Source organism: Euprymna scolopes, chromosome 2, assembly GCF_053919585.1.
Source record: "Euprymna scolopes isolate OS-2025 chromosome 2, ASM5391958v1, whole genome shotgun sequence".
NCBI lineage: Eukaryota > Metazoa > Mollusca > Cephalopoda > Sepiida > Sepiolidae > Euprymna > Euprymna scolopes.
In genome coordinates this window covers 142,328,535-142,350,221 of record NC_136483.1, presented here as the reverse complement: position 1 = coordinate 142,350,221, position 21,687 = coordinate 142,328,535, and the positions used below count along the sequence as shown (strand labels likewise).

At 31.0% G+C, this 21,687-nt stretch overlaps 1 protein-coding gene across 3 annotated transcripts in view; it reads left to right on the top strand.

The window, feature by feature from the left end:
• Positions 1-20,334, top strand: part of LOC145296835 (microprocessor complex subunit DGCR8-like) — a 128,357-nt gene extending 108,023 nt beyond the window's left edge. For all 3 annotated transcript variants that reach the window (XM_080142971.1, XM_080142963.1, XM_080142959.1), the window contains exons 14-19: positions 80-180; positions 3,864-3,963; positions 6,917-6,973; positions 8,834-8,917; positions 14,403-14,513; positions 20,089-20,334. In XM_080142971.1, the coding sequence (XP_079999097.1) occupies positions 80-180; positions 3,864-3,963; positions 6,917-6,973; positions 8,834-8,917; positions 14,403-14,513; positions 20,089-20,166 (531 nt within the window). In that variant the 3' untranslated portion in view covers positions 20,167-20,334. The remainder of the gene's footprint in view (positions 1-79; positions 181-3,863; positions 3,964-6,916; positions 6,974-8,833; positions 8,918-14,402; positions 14,514-20,088) is intronic.
• Positions 20,335-21,687: the final 1,353 nt, after the last annotated feature.

Sequence of the window (21,687 nt, the reverse complement as noted above, 5' to 3'; positions counted from 1 at the left end):
TTTTTACCTAATATGTAGCTTTTGTTTTCTACCATTTTCTGTTTCTTTTTGACTTATGAAGCATTTCTATTATTTTCAGTTTTTTGATGAGATTAAAATTGAAGACCCACGTGTTTATGAATTGTGTAATAAGGCAGGACAGCCAACACCTTACCAAATATTGTTAGAATGTTTACGTAGGTAAGTTGTGCTTACATCATCCAACATCCTTTTCATACATCTAGAATAAAATGCTGGGTTTCAGAAACTTTTTAGATGATTGATAACTGTTATTAAGATTACTATTCTCACTTTGGTTGTTATTTTCAAAATGTTTCAATCGGTAGATTCAGTCACAAAATGAGGTAATGTGATTGTTTGCAGAACATTGGAAAGATATGAAGAAGGTACACAAGACAGAGATATCTCAGCCCTTTTAAGAACTCAATTCTTATTGTTGAGCACTCTAAGTTGAAATTAAAGTTGATCACTTAAGCTCACCTGCAGATCATGATGTTATAGTCATAAGACCACTCTTGCCATCTAGACATTTATGCTTTATATAAATGTTAATTTCAACTGTATTTCTCATGATTAATGTTGGTTGTGTGGTATGTTCCTTGCTAATGGAGTCAGAGATGGCTTTGTGGCCGGGTTCAAAGCTAATATATATATATATATATATATATATATATATATATATATATATATACATATATATTAGTGGTGGAACGATTAATCGGAATCGTTAATCGTAAGAATCGTGTATTTTGGGAGGTATCGGAATCGCATCGTTAAAAAATACCTTAATTTTCCGATTCCTTCATTACGATTCTTTTAATCTGATGTTGAAAAAAAGAAAAAAAATTCCTGATATTTCTAACCGCAAGAGAGAAATAAAAAGAAACCAAAGAAATTCATTATTAACAGGGCAATGCTTAGTGCCCCTCCCTTACAAGGTTCATTCATTCAGATCTATTGTAATCAAAACTACAAAAGAGTTAACTTGAAAAGAAGTATGCAGGGCTCTACATTGCGAGTAAAAATAAAAAAAACGCTTATCTTTTTAGCGATTGTTTTTTTTTTACTGACAAATCTTCTAATACTGACTGAAAATGCTTTTTCAACTTATATTTTCTTAAAATAAAACAAGCAAAGTCAAATTATTTAAACAGTAAAAGGTTTAATAGAACAATATACTTTTTTTTTCTTTTTTTAAAAGAAGGCTTTTGAAAGAAATATCTCTAAAATGAAATTGATCACGTATTATTTCGCAAAGTTTTGACAGTAGTCGGTTTCTTTTGAAGTTTCAAAAAAATCGACCCCATACCTATCTCTTCCAAACCTAAAGTTATTAAATAACCCCTTCGTTAATTTAAGGGTAATTAATTCAATTCAGTCAAGTTTTTTTTTTTTAATTTCATTGAAATAAAATCCATTATTTTTTTTTCTCCAGAAAGATAAAACCCTGAATTTGATTATATTAAAAGCAGAATAATATCTTTTTTCTAGAATTTTAAATTGAAAATTAAAAGTGTTTTGTGCAGTTCTTTGCCGAACGAAAAAGAAATTAATATATATATTTTTAAAAGGTTTTGTAATCAGTTAATTTTTATGTCTAAATAATATTTACAATTAATTAAATAATTTCATTTTAAAAAGTATTTATAAATAGAATTTTACTAAGGACTTATAGTTGGGTTTGTATTACTGTACACATAGATTCGAAAAAGTTGTCAAAAAACAAATATATAACAAATAAATGTTATCAAAGGCAAGATAAGTTATTTTTCTACCTAACTGGATATATTTTTCGGGTTTTTATTCAATGTAACATGTTTATTCAGCTCGAAAAGCATACAGTGTTTACCGATGTATTGGAAAATTCAAAATGGCGCCCAACACTCTTTAACACGGTAAGTTTGGGAAAAGATGTTATAAATAATAAACTATACAAAATACTGCTAGAAACTCGCTCAATGTATGTTACCGTGACATAATATTCAGTGTTTTTTTTTAATAGTATTTTGTCTAGTTTATTATTTATAACACCTTTTCCCGAACTTACCATGTTAAAGAGAGTGTCGGGCGCCATTTTGAATTTTCCAATACATCGGTAAACACTGCATGTTTTTCGAGCTGAATAAACATGTTACATTGAATAAAAACAAAAAAAATGTATCCAGTTTGGTAGAAAAGTAACTTATCTTGCCTTTGATAATATTTGTTTGTTATATATTTGTTTTTTGACAACTTTTTCGAATCTATGTGTACAGTAATACAAACCCGGTTATTTTGTATCTACGGCGCCATGTCACGTGGTATATTGTTTTTTGTTTTTGTTTTTTCATTACGCACGTTCATTTATAAATTATTAAATTAAATATTTATCTTTTTTATATTTAATTAGTATATATTTTCTTTCTCTTCCGCTATATTTTTTTTTATTTAATTCATTAAATCTGTTAATTATGAGGACCAAAATAATGAATCGTGTGTATTTATTCTCTAATTTTCTTGTTTTTGTTCTGTTATATAAATTCTATTTTATTTGTTTTTTCTCTGAAGGATAAATTCTATTTTCTTTGAGTTTTTTTTTCTGTATTCCAATTAAGTAAAATAAATTTTCTCTAGAATAAATTTTGCTAATTTTTCCGTTTAGTTTGCTATATAATAATTTTATTTAATCCAAAACACGACGGTGTAGACATAAAATATCTCTTCCAAAGTTAGGGAACATATTTGGGAACTACCGACCATAAGTATAAAACTACCTGGTATATTTCAAAACAATAAATTCCCTAGGAATCGGAATCGTACTTGGTATCGGAATCGTTAATCAATATTTTCCTGGAATCGGAATCGGAATCGTATAAAAATTAGGAATCGTCCCAACACTAATATATATATATATATATATATATAATATATATATATATATATATATATATATATATGTATATTATTGAAATTATAATGCAGGAAATGTTTTGCAAACTAAGTGTTTGCAACTTAATCAAGAGACCAACTTATTTGATACTAAAAGATGAGTTAAAATGAAAATCTAATAAAGAAGAAATGTAAACCAGAGATAAATGATATATGCTTATGTCTTAATTAAAAGATCAACCTTTTATATCTGATTAGTTTGACAGCACATAGAAAGATGTCCTGAAAGAAAATACTTTGATAAAAAAAATGAGATCATCCTCTGGCGAAAGATGATATGGTTGTCAAAATATAGGATTTCATCGATTTCAAAATGAATTGTTCTAAAATTGAATACAACATAATAAATAGAAATCTTTCATTTTTGGCTTAAAAGTGAACTTCATTTTTATTTTAAAAATATTTATAGTGATAACAAAACTATTTTTAAAACATTTTCATTGTTACAAAAGGATTAACATGTGAAATGTTAGTTTTTGCATACAAAATGTTTTGATATACAAGTTGAAATGAAAATGCACTGAAGATTTACCGAACAGAGATTAATGATATATGTTTCGAAATTATAATACAAGAAATATCTTGCAAACACCTTGTATTTACAGTTTAATTAAAAACCAATTCATCTGATGCAGTGGATAAAGGTTCCTTTGTTTGGTGGCTCAATAGAATGCATCCTGTTTGTATAGCGATTGGTTAAAGAATTATCTTTCCCAATTAAATGGACCATTTTAGAAAGGTGATCAACTGAGGATAAGGATTAAACTGGTAAACATAGGCAAGAGTAATTTATTACCAACATAGACAAGGGGATGATTTATTAAATAGACAGGGGGTAATCTTTTGGTTTTTCTTTCATGTGTTTTTATTTGTATTTTTTTTTTTTTTTTTTAAGAGATGTTCTTTAATTTTATTTTAATAATTTTATATTTCAGGAATTATGGAATGGGAGATACGCAGTGTCAGATGGATATGAAGACATTAAAACATCAGAAGAGTGAATTCACTATGACTGTCGGGAAACACAAAGCTTCAGTAAGCCACTCTATTTATCAAAATCCTATAATAGCTAGCAGGGGTACATGGGTAAAAAAAACTAACATCTTCCATTTAAAACTTCTGTCTTTTTAGTGACTTGTTAAATATAATAGAAAGCAAAAGTTTGACTAGTTTCTGTTTTGTTTTGGAAACAACTAACAGGAAGAATAAAAAAATTTATTTTTTTTTCCATATGGTTCCTGGTGACTTCAAGAGAATGAATATTCTAATAATTTTTCTTCATCTATCATAATTTGCTCAGGGTCATGAAATTTAATGGTATAAGTGTATCTTTGGTAGTTTCTGATTTTTCACCAGATACACACAGGTAGAAATATAACTCTTCTAAATAATGTAGAAAACAGCATCCGATTTACTGGAGTGTAGCTTCTGAGGTTGAGGATGTTCTTCCAACATCAAAGATGAAGGACAGTTATTATAGGAATTTATATCAGTTGGGGAAGGCATTCAATTGTTAGAAAAAATCCTTCCTCACTATTGAAGAGCTCATCATTTTTCATTACCGCCACTTGTAGTTACTAAACCTGTCATGAAAGAAGTTTTTATTTTTTCACAATCTCACTCTTCAGCTTGTTACACTCTGAGTTATCCTCTGATTTTTCAACAACAGTAATCTATATAATAATGATTTTGAATATTCACGCTACTATCCTCATCTTGGTTATTTATTTTCGCAACATTTCGGTTGATGTAATCTCAGACCTCATGTGCATCTCGGAACGTGAGAACCTATACAAAATATCAAACTATACTCTACATTTTATCGGAGATGTGAGCGTATGACCTGGTTTTTGCTGGAAACGCACTCTTAAAACTATCATCAAATTTTGAATTTTCATTAGATGTGGAACTTCAGCAGACTGTAGGCTAGCACAAGGTCCCAAGAACCAGTGCAAATTAAATTGGATATTTAAGTTTGTTGAGGTGTTTCTTAGCTTTTATACCGCAGTTCTCTTGAGCTTTGGTGATTTACGACAATTGTATATGAAGTAGAAAATATCCTCATTTCCACTTTTTCTATATAGTCAGCACTCTGACATTTGTCGTTCTTGTCAAGGTCTACCTTGCTTGGATCTTGGCACAATTTTTCTTTTTTTATAGTTTATCAACAGGTTTTGTTGTGCAGATACAGTAAGAACGCCTGCTATGGTCCTTCCTGTTTCTATATCTTGCAGGCTTTAAGATTTCTGAATTTTTTAATCCAGCACAAATCAATATGATGCAAGTTTGTTTTGTTTGTTGTGCAACATTCACCCTAGGAGTGTTGAACCGGCTTCTCCAAGGGAGGAAGTATCAAGGGAGTATTCAATTCACAGACAGTCTTCAGTTGCTTGTAATATGACGCAAGTCACTACTTTCCAGTATTCCAGTGCTTTCCAATTTATGGTCTTCAGCTTTCAAAAGTACATGATTAGCTATCCATTGTACTTTACTACTATTAAATATTTCAAATTGTTTTGAAATGAAAGGATCTATATATCTATAAAAGTGAAAATGTGTGTGTGTGCATTTCCCTACCAAATTACTCTGTTAATTTTCGGTCTAGAGACTCAAGATTTGGCATAAGGAGTATTGAGATTTGGGAAAATCTTTTTAATCAGTTTTCGGCCAGGAATTTGTTTGTCAAGTGGTCAAACTTCAACGATTTGACCTTTGAAAACTACCAAACTCCTCCGTCAATTTTGGGTCTAAACACTTGAAATTTTTGATGTAGGTTACTTGGACATGGATCAAACTTTTTAATTTGATTTCAGCCCCAAAAAGTATTAAGAGGTCAAAGTTTAAAAAAAATTTTTACCTTTACTGTCTCTACCAAATTACTCAGCCAATTTTTGGTCTAAACATTTAAAATTTTACATAAAGGGTATTCAGAGATAGAGCAAGGTTTTTAATCGGTTTGGGTCGAAAATTTGAGCTACCAAGGGGTCAAAGTTCAAAAGATTTTACCTTTGTGGTGTCTAGCAAACTACTCAGCCAATTTTGGGTCTAAACATTTGAAATTTATACATAATGGGTATTCAGATATGTGGCAAGCATTTTAATCAGTTTTGGGGCGAGAATTTGACTGCCAAGAGGTCAAAGTTGAAAGAGTTGACCTTTGCAGATTCTACCAAATTTCTCCACCAATTTTGGGTCTAAAGACTTGAAATTTTAGATGTAGGTAACTTGGGCATGGATAAAACTTTGTATTTTGATTTGAGGGGTCAAAGTTGAAAAAAAGATTTACCTCTGCGGTCTCTACAAAATTACTCAGACAAATTTTAGTCTAAACATTTGAAATCTTCATAAAGTGTATTCACACATAGGACAAGTTATGAATAGTACATAGGGCCCGAGCAAAGCTGGGCTGAATTGCTAGTATCAAACAATTATTAATTTTGTTTCAATCATATGTATGAATGATCAGACAAAATTTGAAATTTGTATTTTGATAATTATTGTAATGAAAATGTCCTGATTGGGTTCTTGCTCAGAACTCCACTTATATTAAAAAAACAAAAATAAAAACTGTATGATATATGTAGCCATGACAAAACAAATTATATTTCCAAAATCACATAAATTGATCAAGTAGTTTTATTTTTATAGTCATTTCTAAGTGTTTAATTCAAATTCATAGGCATTACAACATAAATCTAGTAAGTATGAATTAAGTAATCTTTTTTCTATTTCTTCTTCTAATTTTGGAGAGTGAGACCATCCTGTCTCAGATATTCATAAAATTTGATTTTCTCATTTAAAAATAAAACTACTTGATTAATTTGCGTTTTTTTTTTTTTTTTTTTTTTTTTTTTAATATATTTTTATTGTGTCACAGGTATGTATATCATACTGATTTTTCTTTTCGTTTTTAAAATAGGAGGAACTCTGGAAAAACATCCCTCATTTTAAAATGATCAGGATAACTTTTTGATATTTTATTTCATAGGTCGTGTGTAAAAACAAGCGAGAAGGCAAACAGCAAGCAGCACAGGCTATTTTACAAGTGAGTTTCTGTTTCTATTTCAAACAATACTTTAATTGCTTTTCATATTCTAATCTATATCAATACTGTTTTGTAATTACTTTTCACATTCTGCTTTTCCTCTCTCTCTCTCTCAACCTACCTGTAATTCCACTGCATTGCTTAGTCCCCAACTTAGTTCCATAAACTAAGCCAGAGAATAAGCTTCTTTTTGGGGACTTTTTAAAGCTACAATCACTGATCATCATTTTCGTCTTCGTGCATTTACTTTCCATAGCATTCAGTTAAGTCCTTAACTTAACAAGTAAATCTTCCATACCAACTGGTAAATCTATCCCATTCAAAACAAGCGTTTTTTAATGAACAAATGTATTGGTTTATTTTATGATTAAAAAATCAAATTTTTGACAACTCAGTTTTGTTTCTTTATTAATTTGATTTTTGACATGATAAACAACAATGCTCTCACAACCAGGAAACAATCCACATGGAAAATGTTCAGAGAGTTCATTTCCATTCTGACCAACAAAGGCATACTCCTATAGTCTTGTTGATGGGTCTTTGTTACTGGTGTTCAAGGAGTCATTCTTTGTGCCACCAAAACTTGGGCTGTCACTGTTAATGATATGAACAAGCTTGAGAGAAACATCAACTCGATGATCAAATTGTGGACAAGAGGCGCATGGCTGATCTGGAACATCTTGGCATCCTCTCTTTGGAAGTTATCCTGAGGTGTACCAGAATGATATGGTTTAGCCATGTGAAGAGAATAGATGACAACCTTTGGCAATACAGAATGTTGTCTTTTGATGTTGGGCAAATACCACGGCTGGCCAAAGAAATGATGGCTGGACATGAAGGCTGACCTCCACACTAACACAAGAAGGTGGCATCTAAGCTCAGTAGTTGGAAACAGAAGACTTCAAACTGTGCAGTAGTAGTAGTAGTAGTAGTAGTAGTAGTAGTAGTAGTACATTGGTAGTCAGTCATGATTAACTTCTCCACAAAACATTAGGGTTTAAACCAAAAGCTTTTTACTATTTGTTGACATTTATTTTTAACAGACAATATTGTCTGTCTTTCATTGAACAAGGGTGATGATATTTTCTTGATACTATTCGCAGAACTCTGTTATATTTATGAAGAAAGAAATGACAATGTTTTTGATAGCTGAGGGAAAGGGGATCATCGTGTCTAACAAATGTATGCTACATTGAACGAAGAGGTAATGTCTAGCGGTATGTATCCTGAATGAATATATATTACTGCCTCCTTCCACCAAAAGAGGAGGTAATGTCTGGGAGGATGTATCATGACAAATGAACATGTACTATAGGATGGTTATTAATATTTTCAATGGTGTCATAAAATCTTTCATTATTCAACTTACTCTATCAATCTCATTAAACCTTGTCCTCAAATAACTTTTAATCTTGATGAATGGTGACTTATTAATGATAAAAAAAAAACAAATTAAAAACATAAGAAAGATATTGACAGTTTTATTTTAAATATTGTTATGCATTTGAATATAAGGTCACATGTTATACTTGAAGATACTTTAAATTGTTCAATTAGAATCTCAGCAGACTACTGCTCATGATTTTTATATCTCCAGAGAAAAAAATGATTAACAAAAAAGTTGCTTAACAAGCTTGTTTGATTATATCATTGAAGTAAATGAATGTTCATTTTAAAGAAAAAAAAAACAAAAAGAGTTTTGAGCTTTCTTAAAAATATTTTATTTTTTTAAATATTAAAATCTGTTTATTTTTGCTGATTGAATTTTTTAAAACTTTATTCTTGCCTTGATATTTAGCTGTAGAATTTTAATATTATTTTTACTTATTAATTAATTAAAAAATTAATTTTTATTTGAAGCGTCTCCACCCACATATAACAAGCTGGGGTTCCCTACTACGACTCTACGGAAGAATTTCCTTTAAGATTATTAGAGAGAAAAAGGTAAGGACATATACTCTTTTTTTTCTTTTTTCTTTTTTTTTTTTTTTTTTTTTGTTAGAAAAGATCACAATATGTAATCTTACTTTCTATTTTGCCACTGACAACTCATTGAATTTTTTTAATTAATCTCAATATAATGCATTTAAGAAGTCTTCGGCGTATTTCAAGTCCTTATTTCTGCTGAACTATGGAAGGTAGTAAGATGAAACTGTATTAATTGCTTTCATATGTTCAGTGTGTAGCCATCTTCTACCTTCATTTCCAAGATTCTCATTACAACTCTGAAACTACCTTGTCAACCCTTCTCATATATTATTTAATTAAAATTCATTATTGAGATGAGTATTATTTATTAATTTATTTATTGCGGACTATTATCCTCATCTTTATTAGTTGTTTTTTTACGTCGTTTCGGCCAACTATTCCTCTGGCCTTCGTTAGGTAGTAACTGTGACGGGATAGGAACTCCGAATCTCCTAATTATGGATGGCAGTAATTGCTGAAAATGCAGTTAGGTGATTCGTAGTTCCTATCCCGTCGCAATTACCACCTGACGGAGGCCAGAGGAATAGTTGTCCGAAACATCGTGAAACAACAACTAAAAAAGATGGGAATAATAGTCCGCAATAAATAAATTATTAAGTAATACTCATTTCAATAATGAATTCCAATTAAATAAAATATATACCATTCGGTACGGACCCGACCATGGAAGATCAGATAATAAATAAGCATGGATTTATAAGACCTAAAAATCCAACCTTGATCGCCCTTCAGGGCCTGTGGCACAGTTGATAGAGACAATGAATCTCTACGGTTCCAGGTGAGAATTGTTTGAACATAGCGGTTTCAATCCTACCCAAAGCCAGCCAGGGACTTACTTGGCCAAAACGTGGTGAGACCATAACAAATGGCAGTAATTGCTGAGAATGCAGTTAGGAGATTCAGAGTTCCTATCCCGTCGCGGTTACCACCTGACGAAGGCCAGAGAAATAGTTTACCAAAACATCATGAAACATCCAAGAAAGATGAGGATAATATTCCTCAAAAATAAATTAATAAACCTTCTCCCCATGTTCTTCGTTATTAACACGTTGACTGGCATATCAGAAATATATGTTGTAATGGTAGTTTACAATGATGTCATGTCAACAATATTTTTTGATGGCTTCTTTTTTTTACCAAATCTGCCAACAATCATTGTAGACACATATGCTATTTCTATATCACAAATACCTGTTGTGCCAGGTGCACATTGTTACTCGTGGTTGTGGTGTCTGGTAGAAGTTTGGCAAAGATACAGCAAAGAGGAAATGTTTATTTAATTCTTTTTATTCCATTTCACATTACAAAATTAATTTCTGTGGCTGAAAAGCATAGCATTTTATATGCGAAACTAAGGGTTATAGTCAGCTAACATACTTCCTATCTTTCGGCATGGCAGCTACCAGAAATGATGACAAGGCAAATCAGTTCCTTCGCTTTTTTTTCTCTCATGCCTATATCTCCCTTTTGCATGTATTCTTTTTTGTTATTACATTTTTCCAAGTGTTCTTTTTTATTTAATAGTCATTGAAAAGTTTTTTAGGTCAATTTTTTAAAAATTTTTATGAATTATTGAAAACACTTAAATCTTTTTAAATTATTTTGTATTGGATACATGTTTTTATATGAAGTTTGAAATTTTGTTATTCTGATTTCAATAATTTTATGTATATATTTTCATAAACATTATTTATTGTATAAATTCAAATAAAAACTTATTTTTAATTAAAAAAAAAACTTTTTTATAATTTCATAAAAATATATCTTATAAAATTTCAAATAAAATAAAAACATTAATTTTATTAAAAGTGCAAATCTATATATCTAGGAAAGTGAAAATGTGTGTGTGTGAGGACACTTCTAAACCTATATATTCAATGAATTTTTTATTTCATATATAAGGTATTCAGACATGTAGAAAACTTTTAAATTGGTTTTCATCCAGAAAAAAGGATTGCTAAGAGCTCAAAATTGAAAAATTGATACTTGGGGCTATCAGATTTTTATCTGTTTGTCAACTGTTTCACAAGGTTTGAAAACACTTTTAAAGATCATGGCAAGCTGATCTAATGGTTATTGTACTTGACTCGCTGTCTTTAAGTTTTGGTTTGGATCAGCTCAAGTTTTTTTTTTTTTTTTTACAGGAAGTGAACTGTTTAAAAAAAAAAAAAAAAGAAAAACTCACATATATATCTGTTTTTTTTTTTTTTTTTTTTTTTTTCAAAGGAATTTAACGTTATGTTTAATACCAGACAACACCGAATACATCTTCGATTATAGACTGATTGTTGTATTTTTATCTTTTTATAATTTTGTTACTTTTTATTGTATATTTTTCAATAATGTCGTTTTCTTGTTTTATTTTAATAAACCGCTTCACAATAGAAATACTGAATAATAATAAAAGTGAAGGAACTTGTCACTGCTTCCGGTAGCAACCACTCTGAAAGTTAGGAAGTATGTTAGCTGATTATAACCGAAATAAGAAAATGAAAATAGCTAAGAAATGTTACAAACCAGAAAATGAATATTTATGCCAAAAATTCAATATTTAGAAATATTGTAATTCTAAAAAGTAACCTCTTTAATAACATATGCAATAATTATATATATATATATATATATATATATATATATATATATATATATACACGCACACACACACTGATATTAAACCCATAAAATTAAGAGAAACTGCATTTTTAGCATATATAGCTTCAGTATTATGAAGTTTTACAACATTTTTAGTGGCTCCAATATATTTCTAGAAAACTATATGGCAGTCAACATATAAAATGCTTGTATGCTTCAAAATTGAATAATTTCTTTTAGAATACAACCTTTATATTTTTGTACATATCGGTTATTAAGCATGGAAAATTTTTAATAAAGTTTAAAAAAAAAAAAAAAAAGCAGTGTAAATCAATGCTTTCGACACAATTGGAAATCGAATTTCAAGTAAAAATATTTTGATATACATACATATCCCATACATCCTCATTAAAAAATTAGAAAAAAATAATTAAGTAAAAGATTAAATACAAGTAAAATTTATTGTAAATTGCAGTCTTTCATATTACGTCCTTCATTTTTACTTGATAAAATGAAAGAATGGCTTATCTCCCCTGCTTTACGGTAACCTCAGGTAAAATACTATAAGACAATATTTACATTTAATAAAAAGCTCTAGGCGATCTACTAAATCGTTTCTTAATTTTTTTGGTGAGGATACTTTAGTATGACACAAGTGTTTTTACTTGAAATGCAGTTTTCAATTGTATCTAATGATAAAAAACGCCATAATTTTCTGAACAATACCGGAAAATAATTGTCTAAGAGCAAGTTTTGTCTGTTTCTAATGAGAACTCTAAATACTTGAATGGTATTAAACATTGTGGCCTCATATTTGTGATCTTTGAAGGGAGTGAAGGTGGAGACAAAGCACTATACCAAGAACAAACAATTTTGTTACAATGATATTAAATTTGTATTAGGGTGTTTGCAATCATGCTATAAAAAATGTAACACATTGGATGATTGATTGAGTTTGCAAAGCCAGTAAAATATTTAAAAAATGGACACAAAATCCAAAATTAGTCTTTTCCTGTTCTCTAATCTCCTTACAGCTATGGGTTAAATAATACTACTACATCTAGTGATATTCCCTTTTATTTATAATAGAGTATTCCAATCTTTTTACTTTATTACCTTCAACTGTTAATAAGCAAGAGTGATAGATTCCATTTAAAACAGGGATGGGGGGGGTCAAACAACATATAATGAATGATAGATGGAAACTTAGTAAGAAATGTGTCAATTAGTTTTTTTTTTTTTTTTTTTTTTTTTTTTACAAGGGTGTCACCACTTATCAAGGCCCAGAGGCCACTCGAGGATAAGGGTTAATAGGTATGCATTAGTCATTGTGATTTTAGCATAGTAAACAGTGGGAATTTTGAAACTTTGATTACTTAGGGGGACGATTCAATTAGAACTTGTTCACATTGGACTTTTTCTTTTTTTTTTTTTTTTTTTTTTTTTCATTGGTATCAACTCATTATCAAGGCCAAGAGGCCACTCAAGGATAAGGGTTAAAGAGTGTACAGTAGAAATTGGACAATATAATAATCATTAGTAATGAAAATTTGTTAAATTTGATAACTTATATGGAACGGCTCATCAAGAACTTATTTACGTTAGACTTGAAGACAACCATATTGTAGTCAGCCGGAAAGCAGGAAAACGGAAGACAATTCCACAGGCGTGCAGTTCTAATAAAAAAGCTTTGTTCATGGAATCTACGTTTAGGTTTAGGCACAGATAAAGAGTGGGGGGAATTATTGATAGTGTTTACAGCTAGACGAGTGTTTCTTGTGAAAGTTTGGCGAGGGGGAACCATAGATTGAAGCTCAGTCGAACACTTTCCATGAAAATAACGATACATCAGAGACAAACTCGCAACATCTCTTCTGTGAGATAGAGGTTGCAAGGAAGAGAAAAGGACATCTCCTACGAGGCTACGAAGTCTATTTTGAACTCTATCAAGGCAGGCCAAGTCCTTTCTAGCAGCTCCTGCCCAGATGTGGCAACAGTATTCCATCCTTGGACGTACCTGGCTCTTATATAGATAGAGAATTGCATCAGCAGTGAGATATCTACTGGATCGATAGAAAGATCCCACCATTTTTCCAGCGGCCTTGGCAACAGATTTGATGTACGTGTTCCATTTAAGATCAGGAGTAATGGTCAAGCCCAGAAGCTTGTCAAAACTTGAGGCCTCCTGAAGACGAGAGCCATTCATTTCAGTTGATGCCAGATGGGGATCAGAATGTTGATGATGTAAAGAGAGAAGCTTGGTTTTAGATGCATTAAAAGTAACCAGCCACTCCTTTCCCCATTGTACTACATGCTCAAAATTGCAAATAGCATTTTTTTAAACATAACTCAATTTGAAAACTTAGGAATATTTTAACATGTATTTTATGTGATTAAAATATATAGAAAAAGGGTTTGGAGAAACGGACAGTGATTAACTCTACTTTGGTATTAATAGTTTGAGGAAATGTAATTTAATAAAAATGATATTGGTTCAATTTATCTTCATGATTTTACTCCATGAACTCGCCTTTTGTTTTAATGGCCGTTTTGATGTGGCCTTTACTAGTGTCTCTTGATTAATTCCTTTAGGACTTTAGCTCAAAGTTGTAAGAGATGTTGAAAAATATGCCAAAAGCCTAAGCATATTACCAGCTACAACTACAAACAACCGTTATTGAAACAAAATTAGATAGTGTTATTCAGTTACTGTAGCTAAAACCACTCCACTACTTCAAAAAGATATATTCCTTTGGAGGACATATTGTGCCATGCTGGATGTTAGGGTTAGTAAAAAGTCAATTAAACTGCATTTCTGACCAATAATAAATGCATTTTTCTATTTCAGGAAGAAGAGCAAAGCATAACTGAGCTGCAATCTCAGGCCAAATCCAACAAACCCAACACTGCTGTACTTGAAAAACTAAGAGAAGAGATGCGGAAAATAAAATTGCAAAGAGTATATTGATTTTCTTAATTTACAAATGATATTTTTTGTATTGTATCGGCATGTTTTTATATACAGGGTGCAGACAATATTTGTGAGATTTTATATTTGGTCTCTAACTTCTATTTTTTATTTTGTGTTTAAATTTAACATTCATAAATACAATGTGAGGATGGTATTTGTTCAAGATTATTGTCTATGAAAACAAAATAATAGGAGTTTTATTTTTAGTTTTAACAATTATTTTTTATATGTAGACACAAGTGCTTCATGTTCACCCAATTATCAATGTAGGAAGTGATAATTACTGGCAATTAACACAAGAATTGGGGGGAAATTAAATGCCTATAAATTCCAAGTCAGCAAGCATACATAGTAAACAGAAGGCAGTTGGAATGTTGCATAAGTGGTTAACCACTAGTATGTACATAAACATAGTACTAGCATAGACCCGACCTTGGCTAGGATTAAATGATGATCAAATGTTTCACACTCATATTTTTATTGTCATCGAAATTGATCAAATCTACCATTATTCAATCAAATATATTGATTGCCTGCTTTAGTTAGGGACACATCACTGTGCATCAGGCAGAAACGTCACATGCCTCCCCGCAGTGACTTAGTCTACAATACATTGTAATCTACATTGCACTGTAGAGAACCTACTGTTGATTTTATAAGTTTTTATATATAATGGCTTGAATTAAAGTTTGAAATGCAAAAGTCAAGTATCATGCTTCAATTGTGCTCTAAACAGAAGATTCATTTCGCATGCACCCCTGTCATATCAAAGAACCTATTGTTGATTTTATTTGCTTTGCCTTACTGCTTGTGTGGTGATAACTAATTTAAAATAAAAAAGTCAAGTATCATGGTTTAATTGTACTTTAAACAGAAACGTTAATTTCAAACATACCTCTGTCATATCAATGAACCTACTGTTGATTTTATATATGTTCTTTTGGCTTGTGTAGTAATAAAACTTCTTAAATACACTTCTGATATAAGGAATGAATTCATACATGCACAGACATGCACACTTTTATATAATAGTAGAGATAGAGATATGTATCTATACTAGTGGTTCACCACTTCCCAAAAGTTACTCAACTATAAGGGTAAGATTTTCAATTGGCTATGAAAGGATTGAGAACAGTATGACATGATGGATATTTGTTGACAACTTTTTTGACATCTTTTCATCAAATTTGAGTCTGTTTATCGTCATGATTTCACTCAATAAACCCGTCTTTTGTTTTAATAACCATCTTGATGCAGACTCAGACTTTCACAAGTGTCCTCTGACTTGAGCCATTAGAGGCTCTGGTGATCTTTGCCTTTAGCTTGATATTCATGTTGCAGCTGGATTTGTTGGTGCCTTGTTGCCCACTGTGCCTTAATACAAAGAAGTTGAGGGGGTTGCAGTTAGGCAATCTGGAATGTCAGGTGAAGTGTGGTCGACAAAGTTTGGCAGCCAAATCAATGTATATTCTAACGTGTATAGCAAAGTGCTGTGTCTTGCTACCACATATTGCCCACTCACAGCTACTTCATCTATATAGAGTTCTTTCAGAACACAAATATAATCATCAATGTTGCAACATGATATTTTTTTTTTATTTTGTAATGGGTCATCGCTTATCAAGGCTAAAAACCACTCAAGAATAAGTATTTGTAAAACTCCTGTCCTAGCAACAATAACAACCTTAAGGAGCAATTTCTAAATTATTTGATATTTGTTTGGGTCAGAATGCACAAACTTGATTGGTTGTCTATATCAGACTTTAGCCAATCAGAAACAATCTCTTTGTGGGCCAGGCACCTGTTCTTACAACCTATATAAGCAAACAAGAGCCAACGAAAAGGTCAAGTTGCTTGATGAACCTTTGTTACTCTAAACACTATCACACTTTTTCTGATTACTAGCACTTACACATGGATTTGTTAAAGACATGGACTTACTTCCTAATAATAATAATGGTGATAATAACAATAATAATAATGATAATTATGATTTCGTTTATCAACATCTCTGAAATGACGACCAAACCCGGACGATTGTTCCAATTGCTTGGTCGTTCTGATACCTTTGTCCCACCATACCTCCACCTTGCCATCCTCACTTGTTCTCACTTCTTCAGGTACCTCCTCAAGCCATTTTTCAGCACACTTCACCCCAACCTTCTTACACACCTCCCAATATATCCGGGGTCCCATGCGATCATGTCTTTTGCGGTACTCTCTCTGGGCCAGTCCACTACACCCTGCTGCTGAGGTCTTACCACAAATCCGGCATTCTGCAGCAACTTCCTCTCCTAGAACCACTTTTTTAACAATCAGGTTCCTAATGCCTGCTCTTGTGCTGTACAAACAAAAGCTTCAGTACTTTTAGCCAGATACCCAGCTCTAAGCCATTGCCATGATCTTTCATCAGCCACTTCTTCTATTTCCTGGAAGAACCTTCCATGCATTTTCTCCCTAGCCAGTTCCTCTGCCCTTTCTCTGTTCATACGTTTCACATAATCAACCTTGGTCTCGCATACCTCCATTTCATTGGCCACAACCTTAAGCAGCCACTCCCCACTTCTAACCACATGCTCCTTCAACGACATCTCCTCGGTTCTAACACAATCTTTTACACTTTTCAATCCTCTCTCACCGTCTTTCCTCTTTTGATACAGCCTTGCTACACTACTTCAAATGTGAAATATACCAAACATTGGTAAAACTTTCCATAGCGTGCAACTCCTTATTAGACTAGACCATTCTAAAATTCCCGCACTGTATCTCAAAACACTGACTCCCCATGCATTCACTGCTTTCATTAGGTTTCCTCTATACAGTTTCGACTTTAAGATTAGTTCCACTCTTCTAAAATACTCCTTCCTGACCTTCTCCTTCATTTCTCTGTTCATGATGCCTACACCCTCCAACACTCCCAAATACCTATAACCTGTATCTACTATTTCTGTCATGATTTCTCCATTTGGCAGCACTATACCATTTGAATGAACCTTTACTCCTCTTTTCATCACCAACACTGCACATTTACTAATCCCAAACTCCATCCCAATCTCTTCTGAGTATGTCCCCACAAGTTCTATTATAATAATGATGATGATGATAATAATACAAAGCTGAAGAACTCATTCAACCTGTGTAGGTAGTCATAATATTTTTATCATCCAAACTTATTGACTCAACATTTTTTGGACTTTTAACATGACACTTTCTCTATTAAGACACATGAACATTTAATTTCTTTGTTAGCCTTTTTTTTTTGTTTTTTTTTTTTTGTTTAGTGAAGACGATATTATTTGATAAATAATATTAGAATAGACTTCATCATTCAATTCACGTGTGACTAAATATTTTATTTCTACAAATATAATCAATACTGTATACACTTGTGCTGAAGTAGAACATGAAAAACAAGAGACTAGATATCTGTTAACCTAGATTTTAATCCTCAAAACAATTACCAGATTTACAATTGCCTTCTGGTAGGAATCTTATGCAAAATAACTAAAGAATTATTCCAAGGGGAGATAATAATGTAATTTTTCCAAGTCTATATACAAAATGTAACATCTGATATCAAACCTTTTCTTAATCTCTTTTGCTTGTTGAATGAAGACATGAAATAAAGTTGTTAGAATATGATGCTATCGCCCCCTCACTTGGTTGAGGAACATCTTTGGAATGCAACCAGCTCCCCGAGGAATAAACGATATCCAACAATAAGCACATGTTGGAAACATCAACGAAAACGAGTCGATATATCGTCGGCTATAATTGTCTGGCATGGGTCACGTCTTGTGTATTCATTGCGTCGTTACAGGCAGCTTTCTGTCGTCACATTCATGGGAGGAACCGCAGACTGAAATCGAACACTTGTGCAAAAATAGCGAACAAATGCATTTTTATAAAAATATATTTAAGATTTAACAATCAGAAGCATATTTAATCGACCCATTGCGTGCACACCAAATCACCACGTCCTCCGCGTATGGGGTGTAAGCTTCAACTGATTTAAAACAATACAATCATATTTCAATTCTCTCTTTCAATGAAGAAAGAGAGAGAAAGGGAGTGAATGAGAAAAATAGAGAAAGAAAGAGAGAAAGAACGAGAGAGAGGGACATAAAAAGAGAAAAGATATATTCATACAGGTTAAACATTGTTTTGTTTTCGAATGCCTCGATCCCGCGTTCTCTCAATTTCTAAGGTCTTATATCGTTTTGCCTTGGTTCAATATTATAAACAAACTGTCATTCTTGACTTGAGTTATAACAGTACATTTTCAAAATCAGAAACACCTGTTTAACACATTTGCACTGTACAAGTGCAGATGAAGTTAGGCACAAGGTTCATTAATGTAGAAGCCCTCAGCTCCCTCAAAAGGGGCTACGTCATTGTGCCACAAGAATATACTTTGTTTTTAATTTACTCGTGACTAAATGTCCTATTTCTACAGGTTAATGAGATGGATGATTATGAGTTGAATGATGAAGAATATTATGAGAGGATTAAAAATAATGAACAAAATTTGATTATTTATGAAAGTTGATTTCATGTTATCTTCTATTTCTATTCATCTATATAATAAAAGTCAATAAAAATTGGTCCAATTTGCAGGACAAAGACAAAGAGGTGGAAGGGGAGGAACTAATAAAAAGATGAATAAAAAGGTAGTAGGCAGAGTATTCTTTCAAAGCTTGATACTGGTCGACAATTTAGAATTCAGTTTTTAAGCTTATGCTTTAAATACTCAATATCAATTAATAAATAATATACATGGCTTCTGTTTATTCCAGTGGAAATAATGAATGAGAGAGGCAGGAAGTGCTAAAGTTTGAAATAGCATTTGAAAACAAATTCATATTTTATTTACCTTTTTAAAAGCTGAATTAAGATTATATTTAGTTCTTGGAATCTAATTTTTTTTTTTTTGATGCTCAAAAAAATGTAGCATTTTATTAAGTGTGTATTTATGAGAGAATTAAGTTTGGAGTAACAATAGCAGTAATTTTGTATTTGTATTATTCAAATTACTGTTCTTATCTTTAGTGTTATTTTCATAATGTTTCAGCCAAGCTACCCTCTTACTGTCTTTGGGTATGTCTTGTTGAACTCTGGAATTTTTCTGTCAAACTTGTCAAATTTACATGGAATTTCAAACAGAACCCTTTATTTAATCCACAGTGGTTAACATGCTTTCGTTCCATCAGTCATCGCTAAGTAGAAGTCTTAAGTAATTTGTAATATTATCTCACACTCAAGATTGAACCTTCACCTTCCAAAAGGTTTTCACTTAGAACAGAATTTCACCTAGTACTTTACTCATTACGCTATGGGTCCTTGCAAAATGTTGTGAAAAAAGCGCTCAAGATAAGAACAACAATCCAAATAATAAAATTTATCAATCCTCATCTCAAAAATTTAGGAACATAATAATTTTCTTTTTTTCTTATTGATTAGTTTTGTTTCATTGCTTTCAATTAGTAGAAATTGTGATAGCGAGTGGACTAATCCAATTAGTTTTTAATAAAATTTAAACATCTTTGTTTACTCTTCTTTGCAGGAATCTATAAGGTCAAGAGGAAAACTTCGACTCGAAACAGCCGTCCCCATCGGAAATGTCTCTGGCCTCGACCTTTAATTTGCACAGTTTTGGCAGCTAACAACAGATCGGAAACTGAGAAAAGTGACAAAACCTGGATCTCTCTCTTACATTTTAACATTTTTTTTTATGGCCAACAACAAATTATTCCAAAGACTTTAACCTTTTTCAGATTTCTTTGAATTCATATAGGCAAAAAAAAAAAAATCTTCCTAAGCAAAACCCAAGCCAGACTCTTAATCGTTTCAATTAGTGGACTAGTTGGATGGATATGTATTATTCTCCTCCTTTCCATCTCCAGTTCAATTATAGCATAGCGACCGTTGGATTTTCTTGCACATTTTACTTGGTTTTTACCCACTTTTTGGATAAAATCAATTGAATTTTATTTATTTTAATATAAAATAATAATTTACCCAAATCAAATTTTTTAATTGCTAGAGTCCATGTTTTTTTTTTCCTTGCACCAAAAATATTTTTACCAAGAAACAAGTTTTAACAAATTAAAAAGTAAGAGATTCAAGCATTAGACAATAATTTAAGAATTAAAAAAATCTCATAGAAAATGCCCACAACAAATAAACCATTTGGCATAAGAGTTAAATTTTTTATACTATCAATCATTTATAAACAATATTTGGGTGAATAGCAAAAAAAGTTATAAGAAAACCAAACAGTCGCTATAATATAATTTAAACATGTTTCAATTTGAATGCTTTTGTTTTGTTTTTTATTTAAAATTCAAAAATTGTTTGAATACTTTTTTTTTCCACTTCTCATAATTTTACTGGTTCATTTTTATAAAACCAATTTCACTTCTGAAAATGCAAAGAATGTTATTTTTTAGCATTTGCAAATGTAGAAAATAACTGAAAATATTTTCAAACAATAGTGATTATTTTTTATTTTTGATATTTGTCCAAAAGTAAAGTTTAAATTCACTTTTTTTTTCTTTTTTTTATTTAAATTTTCTTTCATTATATTTACTAAAGTAAATAAACACAATTTCAGTCTTACTTAATTGTAAGTGTCCCTATAAAAAACAATTAATGATTAGTATTTAAATTAAATGTTTTTTTTTTTTCACACTTTAAAATAGATTTAAAACTAAAATAAGGAAATAAAATAAAGTTGGACTAGTTACAAGTTGGCTTCTTTTTTTTTTTTTTTTTTTCTAACTTATGATTTGCTAATCTTTTTTTTTTTATTGCTTTTTAGTGATAAATAGTTATATCCAGGAACTTATTTGAATGTATCAAATTTGATTAAGATTTTATTAATGGTAGTAATTTATGTTTAAAACTTTAGAATTATTTTCTTTATTACACACAAGTAAGAAAAAAATCTATAAAACTTGTGGTGCATTTAATAAAATTTGCTGAAACTTTGATCATATTAAAATCTTACAATTCAACTAAAATATCTTTTAATTGCATTTTTATAACATATTGAGACATTTTTAACAATTAAATATCAAATTTGCTAAAAATTTAAATCCATGCAAAATTTTACTCTTAATATTTGTGTATGCTATATTAATTTTTTATATCATGAAAAGCA